An 18,197-nucleotide genomic window follows, 5' to 3' on the forward strand; every position below is an offset into this window, starting at 1 on the left:
TTTGCCGGGTTCTGATCAGCTCGGGTGGATGTTCAGCAGGAAAACAAACGCTAGTGTAAATAAAGTTAGTGATGGTTGAATTTCATTTAGCCGCTTCGGCTGCAGGTCGGTCGGTGCCTGCTGGCTCTTTTTCACTGTCAAGATTTAGTAGAGAAACTTGAACACAGCCGAGTTGTCACTAATGTTGTTAGTCGCACCTGTGCTTTCTCGGTGAAGAGGGAAATAGTTTGAGTGAGATAGAGATGGTGGTTGGTAGTAAAAGAAAAACTTGTTTTTTTTGTTGCTTGTTTTGATTCCAACCTTTTATCCAAAAAGACTTCTCAAGTTCCCCCAGCACTGAAAGGCTTTTGCATAATTCTCACATATTTATAAGTTTCAGAAATCAAGAGATGTTTTAGAAAGTTAAGTCTTTCACATCTGGAAAATTTCCAGAAGCAATAATGTCCTTGATTTTGATTAACACCCTCTCAATTTTCCCTGAGCTTTAGCATCTTCACCTCCTAATGACTGTAATGTCATGTGAACATTAAGGGAACTGAAAGCTAAATCTGTTGCTGATATGCAGAGCATGAATGCCCGACACATTACATACACCATGCAACTCCAGTTTGAAGTCTTTGTCAATGGATGCCAGTGAAGGTGCTGCAATAACCAGAGTTTTCTCAGTTTTTCCGTCACTGGGGAAACAAATTTAGATATTTAAAATATTCCCAGTAGTGAAAAATACAGCCATTAAGCAGAAACTAAATGGGCACCGACCAGCTGCATTTGTTGGGTTATCTTCTTCTATAAAACGCATTTAAATCATGCAACTACTGATTATAGCAAGTATTCAAAGATATATTTTTTTTTAAGTCAAAAACCAAAATTACAATAAACAATATGATCCTTTTAATCACTGCAGAAAGTTGTTTTGTGCATTTTTACTGTCACCATATGCCAACCTGACTGCGTGTTCTGCAGGGTCAAAAAGTTAATCAAAGCAATGCTCACTACTGAACACCAGGGGGTGCTGAAGTCCTACAGAAGACTAGTTAATGGAGACTTTCTTCCTCTCTGCTGTCACTGTTAAGTGTAAAAGCATCATTGGTTCTTGTCGGTTCTCTTGCTCCATCTCATAATAAGCCCATTATTCCCTGGCTGAGTACCCAGGATTACACAAGTATTTTGCTCGTCAGAGAATGATGAATTGATTTCCTATAAACAGCCCTGTTTCTTCAATATTCAAATTGCTGTTTGCTACTTCGCCACAGAAAAAGGTTTCTGCTGCAGCGGATGGCATCTTCCTGTAATATTTCCTCTCATCACAGCTCTCTGTACTGTCAATGACATCAGCGTCGGGTTCAGAGGAAACAAAGAGGCTGGGTGATGCAGACATGTGACCTCATCAGTCAAACCATGGCACTTTATTCTCTTCACACAGTGCATTTCCTTAAAACACAATATATATATATATATATATATATAATTTAATAACAATATAAAACTCCATTTGTGTATATAAATTATGCATTCAGTACAGCAGCTCTTATATATTCTACTAAGCTTTGGTACAGTGGAACATTTATCTCTGTGAGCGAGGCTATGTTGTGAGTGTGGGAACAGCGAACCCACACCGTCAGGAGGAAAGAGGGTGAAGGTAAGGGAGTGCGAAAAAATGCATTTGCATTGAAAAAAAGAAAAAGGGGGGAAAAAAAAAGAAAACAGTGTGCCTGCGTGTGACTTGACACAGGAACCAAGGTATTGTCACACCATCAATACTGCATGTTCCAAGCAGGTGCTCTGAGGTTGGTGCAGCTACTGTGATGAGGAGGTGGGGGAACCACGCAGCAATACCCCACGTCTCCAACTCCCCCAGGCCCAGCTTTGCTTTGAGGAAAGGGCACCGAAGCGCCTCCCTGCAGGGGGGCAAGACGCGCAACGTTAGGGCAGATCATTTTTACATGTTGTGTTAGAACAAATGGATGAGTCAGTGGGGGCGAGACAGGAAGTTACCTGAACCATGCTACACTGGTGGGAGGCAACTGGTGTGTATGTGCCTAGCACAGGCTGAGGCTGGGTGTGGGAAGACTGCTGCACCCTCACAGCAGGGGGGTAACCTGCTGCACACAGACGCACCACTGGGATTATTAGGAGCCGATTTCATCAGAGATGAATAAAAAAACAGTGGGCAACACAAATGTTTTGACATTTTTCTTAACACATTGTGAGTTGGGCTGGGCTATTGTCATATCACTGAGTCTTTTATGATTATTACATATACATTTTTAAATGTATTAAAAAGTTTAGCAGCAGTTACTGCCATTCATGCTGAAATAAAAAAAACATACTGATTATTAGTCACATTATTGAGTGATAGGTTTCAATTACTTATGAAGAATATTTTTGCTGTATTCCTCTTCATAAAGTGACAAGTTTTGTCTATTTATAATGAGATTTGGACATTATTGCATATTTAAATTTACTTGATTGTATTCTGTCTGTGTAATTACTTTTACCTTCACTCAATATGTTTTGTCTTTTTTGTGACTTCACTGACCAAAAATAAGCTACTTTTTTTCCTAATAAGTTAATATTAGACGACTAACTTTATCCTATAGTCAGCTACTTAAAGTATCCTGCATGTAGTTTGCCAACTACATTTTTAAGGTAATAACCTTTAAGTAACAAATTATCTTAAAAATAGTGATAGTTTTTTTTTTTTGTTGTTGCTTTGTCAAGTTTATTTGTGTTATTTTTTTTTTGGGACAGAAGGTATTTTCAAGCAGTCGAATCTGGTTCATTTGTAAGTGTAGTGGCCTTCTTTCAGCAAGCTGACGAGCAGTGTGCAACAAGCTAGTTAGTTGTAATAATCAGACAAAACTCTGGTCACTCGTAGTTTCTTTAGCATTTCATTATAAGGACTGTGATGCTTTAAAACATAAGACCTTCACCTTCGTAACTTCATAAGATCTCCTGCTTTATATTTCCTTCAAACACCAAATTAACACTGAATTAAGAAAAAAAAATGCTGGTAAAGTATTTAACCAGCAGGGATCAGGAGGTCGAACCGTGTCCTCGCTATGATGAAAAGAAACAGCAGGAAAAGAGACCGGTTCACTGTGAGACCCTCAGACTACATCTCTGACAGTGTAACGGCCCCCTCCTCTACTGCTGCAGTTTGCTCTTCTTCCACCAAAAAAAAAAAAAAAAAGAGACAAGAAAGAAAGAGGAAGTACCTGCTGGTTGTGCTGCTGAGCTGCGGACATGTTGGGAGGGCGAAGCGGGCCTGAATCCAGGCTGGGCTGAGGTAGGGTAAACGTACACAGGCACCTATTGGGTGACATCATTGCTGCTGAATATATACACTTCCAAGTCTAAAGAGAAATATACAAGGCAGAAAAAAGTGTTTGCCTTTACCTGTGGTGAGGGCTGGCAGTAGCTGGGCAGGTTAAGAGGGGCAGGAGCTGCATAGATGTAACCCTGACTGGGAGGGTAGATGGGAGCGGCGTCTCCTGTCGACGGGCAGCTCACTGTCACATGAGCAAACTGTGAGGAGAGATCTTCAACCTGTCAAGTCCAGAGAAAGGAGGTCAGTACACACAGACACACACAGACACGCACAGCGGGCCACTCAGTGATACATACTGTTGAGTATGGCTGTGAGGGAGTGACAGGTAACATCTGGGGAGCTGAGTAAGAGACAGACGAGTACTGAACCACCTGAGAGACGGATGGAGACACAGATAAACATGAGCGTGTCAGTGTGATCGTGTCTGGCATGTGTGACTTCAGTCGTTTTCCCGCATACGACAACAAAAATGGTTTCTCTACCCCATTTTCCCATCCTGATGTCTAGGTTCCATTTACAAAACCAGCCTGTAGCAATCTTTTTAATAAATTCATGGAAAACTGCAGTTTTTAATATTTTAAACTGAAGGTCAGGGTCAAAGAACTTTGGAAGGTTGAGACTGGGAGGGGAAAAAGTGTGTTTGTGTGCACTGAAAAAACACAATCCGAGTAATTTTGGTTTAGTTTCTAGTGCAAAAATAAATTACAACACAATGTGGAAGCTTTTAAGTAAATACTGTCTTAATATTGATGAAAATGTACGAATTATACATTAAATAATCAGCCAGTGGAACAAGACACTTTACCCATTTTATACCTTATAATATGGGAGAAATGTCTTTCTGACATAGCTGGGTTTTCCAGTAAAAACCCAGCTGTGTCATAATGTTTTTATTGGAAAAAACATGGGTTTTTTCCAATAAAACCCATAATGCCTTGTTCTTCTCAAAACATTATGGGAAAAATGTCTTGTTCCACTGGCAGATTATTTAGCATATAACTAGTCCTTTTCCATCAATATTAAGGAATTATTGACCTAAAAGAAACTCACATATCGTGCTGAAAAGTTACTTGTTTATTTTTTTGTCTCATTTCAGATGTACTAAGATATTTGCAGTGGAAACTAGACCAATAATACTTGTAAGAGTTCATGTTTTTGCAGTGTGTCATGTATGATGTCAGTGTTTTCCAGGCGTACGAGTCAGAGAAATAGTTGCAAAACATTTCTAGGTCATATTTCCTATCCTAATATGCAGTTTCCATTTATAAAACCAGCCTGCTCTAGAAATCTTTTTAATAAATTCATGGAGAACTTTAGTATTTTGTAGGTTGGGTCTGGAACAAAGTGTGTGGAAGTAAAGTCCAGTAAAGTGTGTCACCTGCTGCTGAGGCGGCAGAGTCTGGCTACTGATTGGTTGCTGACTATCTGGAGGGTTGTACACAGCTGGGCTTCCGTCAGGGTTCAGGAAAGGTTGCCCTGTGAGGTTAAAGGTTGAATATGAGGAACGTGAATTTGCTGTTGACAGAACGATGCGATGTGTGTGTGTATGTGTGTGTGTGTGTGTGTGTCATGTACCAGTAAGAGGGTTCACTAGTATGCTCCCTGGTGGAATGCCGTTCTCCGCGACGTAGGTGTGAACCGGCTCCTCGATGATGGGAGGAGGCGGAGACGGGTGCGCACAAGGGGGTGGCAGTCTGTAAAGTGAGATGGAGCCTGACGGAGACGAAGAGAAGAATGCAAGATGAACAGCAGATTTCTCACAATTATTAAAAAAAAGAGAAGAAGTTGTGCTAAAAACAACCTCTTCCGCAGCGATGACGTTTTTTTTTTTTTCCCCCTTCTCCAGAATATGTGAGGAAGACTGGAGGTGTTGCGTGAAAATTTACAGCTCTGGTGTGAAGATTTGTAGATTGGAGTTTAATTTTCACACCAGAACTTCGACTTTTTGTTAATTAGACGCTGCTGAATAAAAGCTGATAATTTATAAACAGCGAGCCCCGCGCGGGCACACGTGACGGTGATGAAGCCTGCGCCTCTATTTCCGTGTGCACAGGTGTGGAAGAGTGAAGCCCCCTCACCTCTGATGACTGAGTTTACACCTCAGTGAGACGAGCGATAACTGCTGAAAAGTTACTAAGTGATTTTTTTTTTTTTCTTCTCCGAAGCTTGAAATAAAAACACACCTGATCGTGTGTCCCAGCTCTGACCGGAAGGCTGGTGGGCTTTCACCGCTGGACTCGTCCATTGGAAGGACGAGTCTGAATCTGTGCTGCTCCAAGGTGGGGGGTCGTTGCTATAGCAATAGTCGGTCTCGATGCTGCTCTGCTTGCTGCTGCCCGTCCAGCTGGAGCTCGAGTTGGCACGGCTTTTCCTGTCAGGCAGTCATGAGACATTCTCATCAAAACCGATCAGATCTTGGATTATTTGGATTTCTTGGAAGTAATGGAAGTATTACTAATAATAAAAAAAACATGTTATTTATATTACGAGTTGAGGCAAAGTTACAATGTGACTTTGCCTCAACTCTCAGCTGAGAGAGCAGCTACGGTAAAACAAATTGGAACATTTTAACAGAAAATATGTTTATGGAGACATTTGAGCCTCTTTTACGGATGTATTTCTAAGACAGCAGTCGAGAGATTTACCAAAAGCTGCAAAAATTTTCAGATCCAGGATATTACATAAAGTAAAAACATGAGCAATTTCTTTTGTTTTCTAATCAGCCTTCCTGTTATCAGCTGAAAATCTTGCTCTCTTTCTCGTTCTCAAACCCCCACATGCATGTCTGGACATGTAGAAAACACAGTTTCTTTTTAGATGCTTTATTAAATCTCTATAAATCCTCTGGCTTCACTTTGTAGCACCTCACTGGTCCTGAAAATTGCTAACCTCAGTCCGTTCATGTGATCTGAAAGGAGCATGATGAGAACATATTCACCTAAGACGGTTTTCAGACCACCTTCAGAGGAGTTTGAAGAAAATCTCCTCTCAGTGCAACACTCGTATCTGCACAGTCTGTCCAACAGCACATTTAAGAACCACCTGCTGACATATTACTCCTCACGGCAGCATTGCAGAAATGTCTCCTAGTAAAAAATCGTCCGTGAGCGATTTCTATTTTTAACAGAAACGATCTTCAAAAGAGAAAAAGAAATAGCAATATTGGAAAAATAATGACCACCTTTTATTAACGTTTCATTTTAAAAATTACTTTAAAAATTACTTTCAAACTGAAGTTTTTTAAAAGTTACTTTAAAAAACTTCAAACTTTCCAAATGGTGTTTGGACAGGTTGCAGTAGCTTTGGTAATTAGGTCCAAGTCTAATCTTTAGCTGATCTGTCAGGTGGGAATCTTGAATCTTGACTTTTAGACTTGTCTACTCCTGATCAACTGGAACCAATATCAATACCAGGTCTAAACTGGGACCACAGGAGCCTCCTTTACACAGCAAGAACTTTTCCTGCGAGGAGTCTCACTTGCTGATTGGAAAAAGATTTGATTTTTGCGTTTCCAGCCAGCCAGTAACCGGTCAGGGCTAATTGAGCTGAAAATGGTCCAATTCCAGTCAGCAGTCTGTTTCCCTGTGAATCTCTGCCTACATGTAGCATGTAATAAAGGGATCAGGCCATCATCCATTAACTCACCAACGTTTTAAAGACTTTATGTACTTCCAGGAATCTTCGACACTGACACACACAAAGGAATAAAACAAGATCTAGCTCTTGCTGCAGATTCTGAAAAGCCCTGCGCCAGCCATGCTGACCAGATTAAGATGATAAATGGCTGCATGTTTGCAGCGAGCGCTTTACCTGAAGAGCTGTCTTTTCCTCTGGGTCTCCACGTATGAATTGTACTCCTCCACGTCCCTGCACGCACACAGGCGTATATTAATGTCCTCATCTAAATATAATATGCTGAAAGTTACATGGAAAATATACACCTCAGGCAAGGTTACCTGCTTTCTGCATGGCCGCTCTCTTGAGTGCAGAGTGGCTGCAGTGATAAAAAAAAGGAGGAGAAATTAACTCCAGTCCATTCTTTTTCTTTCTTTTTTTTTTTTTTTTTTTTTTTTTGTCGTGTCCCGTTTAGTTCCTCTCGATCTCTTTCTCTCACCTCTTTGTTGAAAATTCGTTCTCGTGCCCTTTGGTACTCTTCTTCTCTCTCCTCCATCGACTTACTTTGCCTCTCGCGTGAAGGGTGGTGGCGACCCTGTTAGGGAGGGGAATGGGGAAAAAGAGGTCAAGGATAGACTGCGATCAATGTCAGCTTTGAAGATAATTTCCTAGAGCAAAGTTAGACCTGGTCGTCCGAATTGTCCCTCTTTAATAGTATCTTCAGAGGGAGTGTGTCTTCGGTCTTGTCCTTGTGAACCATGTCTGAGAAGCGCTGCTCCGGTCTAAAGCAGACAAATATTCAAATGTATCAGTTCACACCCATACGCAAGTGGCCACAGGGAAACACACAGATGTTTTTTTTTAGAGCTTACATGCGCGTGTTGCTTGTCCTGTTGATGATGACCGACTTGCCTGTGTGGTCCACATTGTGCTCCATGCCAAAGTAGGCCGCCACCCGATGGACCAGCATGCGGTGGTAGGACGACATTTGAGGGAACTTCTTAAAGGAACTGAGAGAAAGAGGAGGATGGAGATGAACTACGACCTCCAGAGGTGGTTCTGGTGGTGGATGGATTATGGATGTTAGGCCACAATGCCCCAAAAAAGTGATCCATAAGTTGTGCCTAGGTTTGCGTTTTACTTAATTGCATGTGTAGTCAGTGATAACATGGGTTGTTTACAATTTGGTGCTAGATTGAAGGAGAATCGTAGTTTTACTTAAAGATTTGTAGAACCTCTCTACCTGTGCATTAAATAGAGACACCGAAACACACACACGCTACTTCACATGGACTCACCTATTGCTGAAGATGAAATCAGTCATGTCCTGCTCCAGTTTCAGCAGTGTCAGACGGTCTCTGGGGTTGCTGTTGAGGGTGTCCTCAATAAACTGGTCCAGATCTGTGCCGGTAGAGTCGGTGTACTCCACGCTGGACTCTGAGAGACATGGAACAACACAAACTCTTATGTTGCAATAACAAATGCCTGCATTTATTATCACATTTAATTACTTTTCAAATTTATTTGCTTTCCACTTGTCTCTTTGTGAGGCGTCCGCCTCACACACACCTTTAGACAGTGGTGGTTTCTTTGGATCGGGGCTGTTCTCCTGCTCCTCGTCCCTACTGGAGGTCCTCTCGTTGTCATGGCAGCTGGATGGGATGTTTGTGTCTGGAGATACCTGAAACAGAAGAAAATAAAGAGTAATTTGAGCGCCGCGATGAGGCTGCGGACGGGGGCGGAAGGTTATGAGATGTGTACGTCTCCTACCTTGGTTTCTTCAAACGGGGAGGACTCCTCGCTGAACGCCATGCTTCGCACCAACTTTCCTTTGGGCTGAAACACATACACAAGCATTATTACAAATTCATAGGGCTCACTGCAATCGATATCCCAGTAAAAATGAATAATGAGAGGAGGCGCAACTTTAGCTTACCTTGAATTTTTTCTTTGGTATCACCTGGTTACAGTGTTCCTGCGGGCAAGGGAACAATTTATTACCAGGGCCTCGTAAAATGAGCGGTGTTAGGGAGAAAGATGAATCATATCGGCGTTGTTAATTAGCAGGATGTGTATGTTAAATGTCACTCACCTGCTGCTGGAGCTTCTTAATGTCAGTGTGACACTCCCCACCCCCCTTCTGACTGCAGAGGGGTAGACATGGCGACAGGGAGGGGTGGCTTTTTGTGTCACAGGGTTTTGCAAGGACATCTGCACTCTCTACGACCGCCTCCGTCATCCTTCTGAAAAAAACAAAAAAACAAAAAAAAAACACACAAAACCGCAAGCCCTGTTTAGCCAAATAATGACGCATTTGTGCATTTTATTACCATTTAGAGAAATATTTTTGGCTAAATTCTTACCCCGTCCCTACCTGTGTGGAATTGTTTACTGGAGAGCCTTACGAGTGAATGATGGGGTCATATATCCCATGTTCCCACAGGGCAGCAAGAAATGCAATTATCACGTCCGCCTCTGCTCGGCTTCGCTAACGTTTTCTTCTCTGCAGGCCCCCTTCAATGGTCAATGGAAAACAGCCTGAAGAAATCAGAAAACATAAGAGAGAGAGAGAGGGGGGAAAAAAAATGTCAGCAGTTATTGTATGACAGAATCACCGCCGCACGCCTGTTTCAAACAGTAGCCGGAGCATAAAAGCCCGCCTGCAATCTTGTGTTCGTTTGTGTATGAACCTCTGTCGGCACTTCCAGAAAGCTCTCCTGGCTTGACGGCTAATTGCAGTCTTCCAGCAGTAATTGTTTTACTCTGCGTCTTCAACGCACGCGTACGAACGAGCCTTGTGCTCGGAAGTGAAACCTGCCTCACGCGTGCACGCTATGTTGGTGCGCTTGTGCGTTTTAAACCACGTCCTTGAGCTTTTCTTAGAAACAGCAGCTGCAGAGGAAAGAGAGAGAGTCAGAGCATCATCTGATCCGGCGACGCTGATATTCCCCCGAATGCCGAGCCGAATCCCTGATCCCTGTGGCGAGACAATCGGAGGGGACCAGAGGAAAGACGCACAAGCCACACACAAAGGAGGCGGCATTCCGGCATCTTTTCTAAAGCGGGCGCAGTCTGCTGTAACACGCCGCTCCGGGGGACGATTCGGCCTGCAACACCTGAGAGGGAATAACGAGCTGAGAGGATGCCGAGTCCCACAACATGACTATTTAACAGCTGAACGCAGTTTACTTCCCATTGGCATCTCAGTGCGGCATAAATAAAAAATATCATTGACATTGAAATCTCGGCATGTGGTGGTCTAAAAATTTACATTATAAAAGGGATTGGCTGTAGGACTGTTGCGTAAACATACATTATGTATAATCCAACCTTTTACAATCGAGAAGAAATTCACCGCAGCTGCACCAACTAATCGGCCACACACAGGAATCAGATTATTTTTCAGATGGTGATCAGTTGGGGTCAAACGTTGAAAAAAAATTGTGCTTTTCCCACCTGTTCAATAAATATATTAAAATTAAGAATTGCCACCATTTTTGGTCTATAAAGACAGGCAAAACATAAGATATTGACATATAGATTGCTAAATAAATGGGGCTATCTACTCGGATTCAAAACTACCTTCTTGATCAAAGAGCCTGCACACATTTTTCCTCTCTTATTTATTTTGGTTCTGAATTGGATAAAAACCGAACAGATCGAACAAAACCCAAAACTGTTATTGGCTAGATACAATAACTGTATTAAATACAGCCGCATTTAATAAACTCGAATATGCAGTTTAATGAGGCTCATTTGTTGCACTGAAAGTATCTTTTGAAAATAACAGCCTTAAACATACTTTTCATTACACCCACATTTCTGTATTAATAATGTTTTTATTGGTCTGATGTAATATCCTGCTCTAGGAAATTAAATGTCGCATTTTTTTTTAGCTGTAAGCAAAAAAATTATAATTAACAGAAATAAAGGCTTGAAAACATCACTCTGTGTGTAATTTTAATAATACTTAGTGAGTCAAGTTACTAAAATAAACCAAGTTTTCTATAATGCTGTATTATACTGAACATAGGAGGTTATTTCTGACCTGCCAACACAGATGTTTTGTAAGGATAATAAGACATTTAATAATAATAATAATAATAAAAAAAGATTAATGAGTTTTTCACCAGCCATTCAGTTGGAAGCTGATTGGTTCTGATCTCTGTGCATCTTTATTATTAACCAGAAATCAAACCAAAGACCACTAAGATCCCCGTATTTCTGCACCTGACATTTCCCAGTGAACAAGATGCTGACAAAGATTCGCACAGAGACGGAATAATCAGGATTTAACTGGACAGGAGTGTCCAGCTAATCCCAATTCTGACCGATTCTATTGCTCTTTTTCTACATAAAACAGAAAAGCTGGGGTGTAGGTTCGCTGACAAATACTTTTGAATCCAGCAGAAAATGAACAACATACATATAAAATTTTATTTTTATCTACCTAAAGTAGTATCACTATACATGTTGTTGACTAATGGATTTATAGACCAAACACTGTGGGAATTCTTAGAATTGATGAGTTGACTAAACAGCGAAAATCTGATTTTTTTTTTTTTTCTGAATTAGACCTGATCAGATCAGATTAATCAAAGCAATAAAGCTCCTGCATGCCCCTCTAGCTGGTGAAGTTTCACAGTTAACAAAAGACTAATAAAGATCCAAATCTGGCTTTGTGTGGCGGTCTACTGCAGCCTGTGTAAAGAGGAAATGGTTGAGAGTTGTATAAACAGTCCAGAAGGACATAATAAGGTTGGCGGGCTCCCTAATGTGCTGCTGGCGAGTTCTTGCTGAGCTGTCCATCAGCCAAACACACACCAGCTCCATGAACGCTGCTGCCCTGTGGTCAACCCTGACCCCAGACCTCACAACGCGAGAGGGAGGGGAGGGGTTGAGGAGAATCAACACATCTCCTTTAATTATGACGATCAAAGAGAATCTGGATGTAAACCAGGAGGAGGCATGCTGGGGCTGGATTATGACTGTGAATTTACACCAATAAGAGATGACACGAAGAAAGACAAGAGGAGGAAGGCTATGGAGCAGATGAATTAGATGGGAAAAGATGAAGAGAGACGAGCGAGAGCGTTTTGCAGGGGGTTTTAAAGGTGAAAGATGAATGAAAAGAGGCGATGGAGGAAGGAGGGGAAAAAAGTGAGGAATTGGTGATCGAGAGGCTCGCAGCGACACTCCTGCTTCCAGGCTTTTCAGCCGACGGCAGTGAAGAGGGGATTAGAGCGCAGCCACCGGTTTTTGAGCTGAGCGCTGCAGAAGTGGCCGGCCGCCCGGGGAGAAGGTGTGACACGATCATTAGCGTGTGACGGATGGCGGCGGGAGGCAGGGAGCACCAGTTCCCGCTACATCATCATCCATCTGCTGCTCTCTCCGAAGCCTCTGAAGCCTCGGAGCCACTCGCCCACCGGGAAACCTTTTTTCTCCGGCCAAAAGCTTTCCGGCTCATCTACACACTGACATGCAGGCAGGACGGGGGAAACGTATCCAAGAGATGCTTTAAGCTCCTAAACCTGCTGCAATCCTTTTTGTAATTAAAACCCCTAAAAGGAAAACAAAAATTCACCTATCAATAGCATATCGCTTCTATTGTTTACCACCGTAGCTTGGCTGCTTAGATTTGTCACCCTGAACTCTTGTACTTGTAAATATTTATATCCATATTTGCCGACTGCAGGTTCCTTTATCATCGTCCCACTCCATCGCATGAAACGCATAAAACAAGAAATCCTTACCGCCTCGAATCAAAGAGGCTGCTGTTAGTGTTTTCTCTCTAAGGGCCTGGCTGACTCTAAAACAAGATCTTATTTTATTTTTCTCCTCAGCCAGGGAGCTCATTAGGAAACGCTGATTCCAAAACAGTAATTGTGAATTTCGAGGCTAACTCTGACCCATAACGTTTATGGGCTTTCTTCTAATTGGGGGTGCGGGAGGGGGAAGACACAATACATTTTGTGTCATCATTTCAATTTCAGTTTTGCTGGTGTGTGAGTGTGTGTGTGTGTGTGTGTGTGCGCACCTTTTGAATTTTCTGCACACGAGTTTCATTTTCATTTCCTTTTTGCTGCAAACCCACAGCAGAGTAACGCGTTATCTCACACCGCACTTTAAAGACGACTGAAGAGCCAGCAGTAAGTAGGTTGCACATGTTAGATTTAGGTTATACTGTCCTGTCATCAGCACCTGGCCAGCCGCACCAGTCTTATCACGAAGGTGAAGGTGACTTGTGGTTTCCACAGCTGCGTTGCTCTGCAGCTGAACTCAAACCCCAGATAGGGAAAAAACGCAGACCATATACGTAAGCGCAACTCAGCAGGGTGGCAAGAGCTGCCGCTTCTGCTGCTTAGAAGGGGAAGTTCGCAAAAACACCTGAGCTCTGAAAAAAATAAATTCAGAAATATAGACGGCAGTGTCCTAATGTGCAGGATTATTACCGCAAGGTTTGTGCATTTGCACGTCAACAACATAATCAGCCTGTTGCCGCTGCAGTAGGTGGTCACACCGGACAGACGATGGTTAAGACGGTCACAGATGAAAAAGGAATGAGTGAAGAAGAAATAGATTTAATGAACACTGCAGTGGCATCACCAAAGGACAGTGGCAAAACGTTATTATGTGCAATGTTCTTATATTAATGATTATTAATTCAACAGAAAGAAGGTTAAGCATCAATTAGTTGAATATAATATTTATTTATTCGCACAGCAGTTGTTTTCACAGCATGACACTTTCTACTATCTGCTCCCTCCAAACCAGTGTCATAATAAAACTCTCACTACGTGGCCACAGCTTTCAAATCGTCCCCTGCCTCAATGTTTTCGCCATTGCAAAACTCAACAGTAATGATGTCACTTGGATCATTTTCTAACATTGTGCAGCTTTGTTCTGGTAGCCAGAAGGCGTAAATGGGTCACAGATCACAATCTCTCTGCTCAGACATACAAAACTTGCAGCAAAAAAACAAAAAAAGATAGTTTCGTGTTCTTTTTATGTCCTCGTTAGTCCAGCAGATTTTGTGCATACTTCTGTAGAGTTGAACTATTTTAGTGTGTTTCTAACTGAAGGTTTATTTTGTGTGTCTGTTAGTCAGTTTTGACAGCCACTATAGTCTTATCTTGATCTTTTCATATTTAACTTTAGCAAGTAAAGGGTTTTTGTGTCTTTTTCGCTATTTGAGATCTCTCCCATCCATAGTTACAACTGTCTCTGTCTCAGACACATATGATGTTTCTGAATTTTAAGTGTTTGCGCCCCTGGGCCTGTGTCAGTAACCCATGCTCGGCTCATTTACTAGAAGGATGCAGGGGGTCGGCTCACACGAACAGGTGGCACCTCTGCGGCTTCCTGTTGACCCGCATAACCAGACGGATAAGTGCTCGGGAAACGATCTCTCTGGGCTCTGTTTGGGTACGGGTGTGACCAAGACTAAGCTGAGCTGAGCTGAGCTGAGCTGACACACCGGGCTATTTTTACACCGGTCTAGGAGGGAGCGGACCTCCTGCTCCGGGACTTCACAGCGCTGCTGTTCGGGCGGGTGAAGGATGTACAGCTGCGGGGGGCTGGTTTCAACCCACCAACGGAAACACTCATTGATGCAATCAAGCTTTATGTACTCTCACTTGAGCAGGAATAATAATATATTAATATATATTTTTTTTAAAAAGGCAGAGGATTCGGAGTAGGGGACGTCTTTTTCAGGGTATAACAAACCATTCAGCGGAGCCGCTGAATGATACAGACAGACAGCGAGCTGCGGCTGAGCTCCGCTAGCTGGAGTCAGACCTCCAGACTTCCCCCGCCGTCACTTCATAGTTTCAGCTTAAAAAAAATCGTAGCATTACCTCTCCAATTAAAACAACTCGAGAGAAAATAACCAAAGAATCGAAAAGAAAGCGAGCAGCGTCGATGTCATCGCCCCTCTCTCCCCCGCGGAGCGACCGTTAGTCAGCTTCGTCGCGGTGACGATCGACCGTTAGCTTACCGTGAGGTGACGCTCCTCCGCCGGGTTCCTGCCGGTGCAGCCGGTGCCGACCGCCGCTTCTGTACACACCGCGTCTGTTGACTGAAGGGCTCTGTCGCTCCTCCCCAGCCTTTTGCTCGTCTCGGTGTAGGCAGGCAGGAGGAGCAGGGGGAGGAGAAGCAGCAGCAAGAGGAGAAGGAGGAGGAGGAGGAGGAGGAGGACGGGCGACAGCTCTGAACCCCGAGCCACGCGCCCACACACACACACACACACGCACACGTTAGGAATGCACGAGCTCCTGTCTCTCCACGCGCCCTGAAAGCCAGCTCCTCTCTGCGCATCTATCCACCTGCATTCACCACTTTATTTAACCTTTCAGACCTTTAGTTTACTGCCATTTATCAGCTTTTTTTTCTCTTTTTAAATTTGTTTTATTTTGTTACTTTTCGAACAGAAAAAGTGACTTTTTATTTGGATCTAGCAACATAAAGTCGTGTGATTGTTTAGGATAAATGGTTTCTCAATTTTTTAAAATTCAGTCCCATATTAATCAGTTAATAGTTAATTCATTTTACCTGTGTATCTGGAGTTGCTTGTGGCCAATCAATTAATGAAGTACAAGCAGTTAAATAGACAACTCTTTACATCTAGGTTTTCGTCCTCAATATTCCACAGATGCTCCTTACTTCTTATTGAGCAGTTCAAATAATCATTGTAGCTAAAACAGTTAAGTCTTAAAAAATACATGTTATTCTTCAACCATGATGTTCTAATGCTGAAATTATTAAACATGAACTTTTCAAAGAACAGCTTAGAGTGGTTTAGATCATATTTTATGAAACTTGGTCAAATTCAATCTTATCAGTAGTGAGAAATTGTAATTTCGAAAACAAATAGATGTGTACCACAATTAAGGTTTGGTTCTTGGTAAACTTTGTTGCAGGTTATGAATTATCAGCAATATTCCTGTGCTGCTGATAACACAGTTTTATTTATAGCTGGTGAGGACATTGAAATCGCAATGATTATTGTTATTCGATATATCATGCATCTAAAACTTTAAACTATGCCTTTGTAGCTCTGGCTATTAAGTCATCATCCCAGAACCAGAACAGCTGTCTTATTCTTACCGTTTTTTTGTTTTGTTTGTTTTTCATTTTTCCCCAATCAAAACTGACTAGGTTTTCTGTCCTTGCTACATCAAAACAACCCTACAGAGTCTGCACAGGTCAAACACATGAAGTTTGTGGTTGTAATGTGATGTGACATTTGAAAAAGTTGAAGGGTTGTGGTTACTTACTGCATGTGCAACCAACAGAGCGAGAGAGATGTAATGGTTTTCCTAGATGGCAGTTATTAATTTAGTTGTATGCAAATCATAGAGGCACAAAAATAAATATTCATTCATTCATTCTTGGTAAAATAAATTAAAAAAAAATGTTTTAGCTTGTACCAGGTTGTAACATGATTCAACTCTAAACTCAGGTCTTGAGAAACACACAACAGACAGAGAAATGTTAAGTACACCTCCTGAATGATTTTATCAGTCTCTCACATTACTGCGAACAAATCCGGCCCACTCTTATTTATAACACTTAAAGCATGAGTAAAGGTGAAATTAGTCTGTCAGCTTCCTATTTTTATACACATTAATATTATTACAAATGCTGGAGCCTTTTTTTTTTTCTACAGATATTGGAAATAGATCAACCTTGGAGTGGGGTGGGGGGCGTTCCAGAACCTACTGTGGTCTTAAATCTGTCTATAAAATCCCTGGATCTAATCCATCCATCACTTTAAATAAAAACCAGTCTCACATTTTAACTTCTACTATGATAGAGGCAGTGGTTTATTTATTCTGTGTTATGCTTATGGATTAAGCGAGTAATTGAAAATCTACTGCAACTCAGTGTTGCCGCAACAAAAGCTGCATTTAATTACAGAGACAAGAGCCACACACATACAGCCTATTGTATGACAATAATTACACAGCCTATTATGTCACAGTTTGGTTGTTTTACCTTGATGAATCGCAGACACACGGCTGCCTGCTTGTTTCAGTTCATTCAGAGGCAGGGAAACTGAGAACTGGAGAATCAATGTGTCTATTTGCCCTGTTGGTTCAATTTACAGTTTTATTATGTCTTTGTTTGTATGTAGGGTTTTGTTTTTACTGTCATTGTTATTATAGTTTCCTTGTTTTTAGTGTGTTTCTTGTATCCCTTTTCCTTTACCTTCCCATGAAGCTTTTTAAATTACCCCACGTGCGATTAGCATGTGGCTACACAAGTAAACTTAACTCTTCCCAATGGCTCTTAGGACATTTACTGCATTAGTTTTTCTAAAGCAAGATATTGTGTTTCATGCAAAGAGTTAGTTGGATAATTTGGCTCAAATGATAATCAATCAAACCTTTTGAACAATGTTTTGCTGTCGAGCTTTAGCCAGTCATGCCGCAGCATTGAATCTGTCCTTCTTGTTTTTCTGCAGTTACAGAGCTCTGGTTAAAATCAGGTTTTCTGCTCACTTTGAGAGATTGTTCCCTTTTAGTGCTCCTATCAGTTCTGAGGTTCCTCAGGGAGTCTGGTCAGGTTCATTATTGTTTAGCCTACTTTTTGGTAACATTATTGCTCTTTGCATTGTATAACGTATGCCATCTGGTACATTCCTATAGCTCTATACCTTTGAAGATTTGCCTCTTTTCGATGTCCCCCCAAAAAACTCGACTATCAAAATGTTTCATATCTTGCTGTGGATCTTGGACACTTCTAAATAAAATAAACTCTATTCTTGATAGAAACCCAAATGATATCACATTTGCTGTTTAGATTAGACCTGAGTAGAAATGTTTGATCTACACAACAAGCTATCGTGTGTGGCAGAAAGCTAACCCTACACATCACCCGGAATGCGCTGTCCACACTGTGAATCATGGTGGAGGCAGCATCATGATCTGGGGTTGTCTATCTGCAGCAGGAACAGGAAAGCAAGACAGAGTTGATGGTAAGACAACTGGAGCTTAATACAGGGAAATACAGAAAGACATGAGAAATACCACTTTCCTGGCCACCAACAGTACTACTTAATAGTTTAAGTCCAGACCTAAATCTGACTGTGAAGTGACAATATTTGAAAGTTAATGTAAAAACAAACAATCAGAGGGCGGGGGGAAAGAAAAATGGGAAGGAGAAAAGGAGAAATCAGTAGACGCATAAAGCTGGTAAAATTGGTGTGAACGACTGTTCTGCAAAATACTGACTCTGAAAGGCTGAA

At 41.8% G+C, this 18,197-nt stretch overlaps 1 protein-coding gene across 8 annotated transcripts; it reads right to left on the reverse strand.

The window, feature by feature from the left end:
• Positions 1-1,386: 1,386 nt before the first annotated feature.
• On the reverse strand, positions 1,387-15,188 carry arpp21 (cAMP-regulated phosphoprotein, 21). 8 transcript variants are annotated; one of them, XM_016669266.1, is made up of 20 exons: positions 14,946-15,184; positions 9,321-9,484; positions 9,040-9,189; positions 8,883-8,925; positions 8,717-8,782; positions 8,516-8,627; positions 8,245-8,383; positions 7,819-7,956; positions 7,632-7,728; positions 7,446-7,541; positions 7,288-7,325; positions 7,142-7,198; positions 5,515-5,702; positions 4,907-5,044; positions 4,710-4,807; positions 3,628-3,702; positions 3,400-3,549; positions 3,219-3,312; positions 1,996-2,099; positions 1,387-1,898 (listed from the first exon to the last, which is right to left on the reverse strand). In XM_016669266.1, exons 3-20 carry the CDS (start codon positions 9,183-9,185, stop codon positions 1,755-1,757), a joined length of 1,923 nt encoding a protein of 640 aa, XP_016524752.1. In that variant the 5' UTR covers positions 9,186-9,189; positions 9,321-9,484; positions 14,946-15,184; the 3' UTR covers positions 1,387-1,754. The 8 variants fall into 8 exon arrangements, with proteins under 8 accessions (XP_016524752.1, XP_016524750.1, XP_016524751.1 ...); XM_016669264.1 differs by having other exon boundaries at positions 1,996-2,102; positions 8,883-8,924; positions 9,039-9,189; positions 14,946-15,183; XM_016669265.1 differs by having other exon boundaries at positions 1,996-2,102; positions 8,883-8,921; positions 9,039-9,189; positions 14,946-15,182.
• Positions 15,189-18,197: the final 3,009 nt, after the last annotated feature.

This window comes from Poecilia formosa, unplaced genomic scaffold (assembly GCF_000485575.1).
Source record: "Poecilia formosa unplaced genomic scaffold, Poecilia_formosa-5.1.2 Scaffold21, whole genome shotgun sequence".
Taxonomy (NCBI): Eukaryota; Metazoa; Chordata; class Actinopteri; order Cyprinodontiformes; family Poeciliidae; genus Poecilia; species Poecilia formosa.

Bases quoted from the DNA above. Each gene is read 5' to 3' on its own strand.
- arpp21 (XM_016669263.1), bottom strand. From the start codon at position 9,185: ATGACGGAGGCGGTCGTAGAGAGTGCAGATGTCCTTGCAAAACCCTGT. The intron at 8,628-8,716 runs GTAGGAGACGTA...CTTCTGTTTCAG, and splicing joins CCCCGTTTGAAGAAACCAAG to GTATCTCCAGACACAAACAT. The intron at 3,550-3,627 runs GTATGTATCACT...TGGACTTGACAG, and splicing joins CCTCACAGCCATACTCAACA to GTTGAAGATCTCTCCTCACA.